General features: G+C 51.4%; 1 protein-coding gene across 1 annotated transcript in view; it reads right to left on the reverse strand.

Moving 5' to 3' along the window:
• LOC111952662 (kinesin-like protein KIF14) overlaps nucleotides 1–1,093 on the reverse strand; it is a 34,577-nt gene that overhangs the window by 6,357 nt on the left and 27,127 nt on the right. The window contains 1 exon segment of the mRNA XM_070435371.1: nucleotides 20–149. Coding sequence (XP_070291472.1) covers nucleotides 20–149 — 130 coding nt within the window.

The following is a 1,093-nucleotide window of genomic DNA, read 5'->3' on the forward strand; positions in this document are numbered from 1 at the left end:
CCTATAGATAAATGGTGACCAGGTACCGGAGTCCTGGGGTAGGTCAGCTGAGCATCGCTCAGCATCTCCTTGGAGATCGACAGGCCCTCCTCCAGGAGAGAGTGCACCCCTTTACAGGTCCCCTCCAACAGAGACAGGAGCTCAGACCGCTGGGGGGGGAAAGAGAGAGAGAGAGAAAAAAAGAGGGGGAAAATAGAGAGAGAGAGAGAAAAGAGAGGGGGACGAGAGAGACAACCTTTAACAAAAAGGATCTTGAACAACTGACTAAGCCTAGTGTTCATAGAGTCAGTAGGCCTACTGACTACCTTGAAAACTTTTCTGGCCCGTTCTAGCCTCTACGAGCAATTTGGAGGGTGGCATCAGTATGAAACCACAACCTTTGACCCTCCACAAACTAATATGGTAGAGCACCCAGGCATCTATATACAACCACACACTCACCGGACAGTTTATTAGGTACACCSATCTCGTACTTCTACAAGGTGTCYGAAACGTTTCCRGGGGATGTAAGTCCATTCTGACTCGATGGCATCACGCAGTTGCTGCAGATTGGACTGCGGTACAGTCATGCTGTGAACAGCCCGTTTCATCCTCATCCCAAACATGCCCTATTAGGTTGAGGTCCGGGGGACTGACCAGGCCACGCTCAAGTAAACTGAACACAACGCTGTCGTGTTCCAGGCGTATTTTTCTTCCACTCCTCAATTGTCCAGTGTTGGTGATGGCGTGCCCACTGGACGCCGCTTCTTCTTCTTGTTTTTATCTGATAGGAGTGGAACCCCGGTGTGGTCGTCTGCTGCAATAGCCCGTCCGTGACGAGGTTCGACCAGTTGCGTTGCCCGAGGTGCCGTTCTACACACCACTGTTGTACTGCGACGTCTTTTTGTGGTCCCTCCTGTTAGCTTGCACGATCCTTGCCATTCTTCTTCGACCTCTCATCAACGAGCCGTTTTTCCCCCCACAGGACTGCTGCTGGCTGGATGTTTTTTTACACACCATTCTCCCAGGACACTCATGCATGAAAAGCCCAGGAGGGCGTCCGTTTCTGAGATACTGGATCTGGTACGACGGCGATCATACCACACTCAAAGTC

This window comes from Salvelinus sp. IW2-2015, linkage group LG26 (assembly GCF_002910315.2).
Source record: "Salvelinus sp. IW2-2015 linkage group LG26, ASM291031v2, whole genome shotgun sequence".
Lineage (NCBI taxonomy): Eukaryota > Metazoa > Chordata > Actinopteri > Salmoniformes > Salmonidae > Salvelinus > Salvelinus sp. IW2-2015.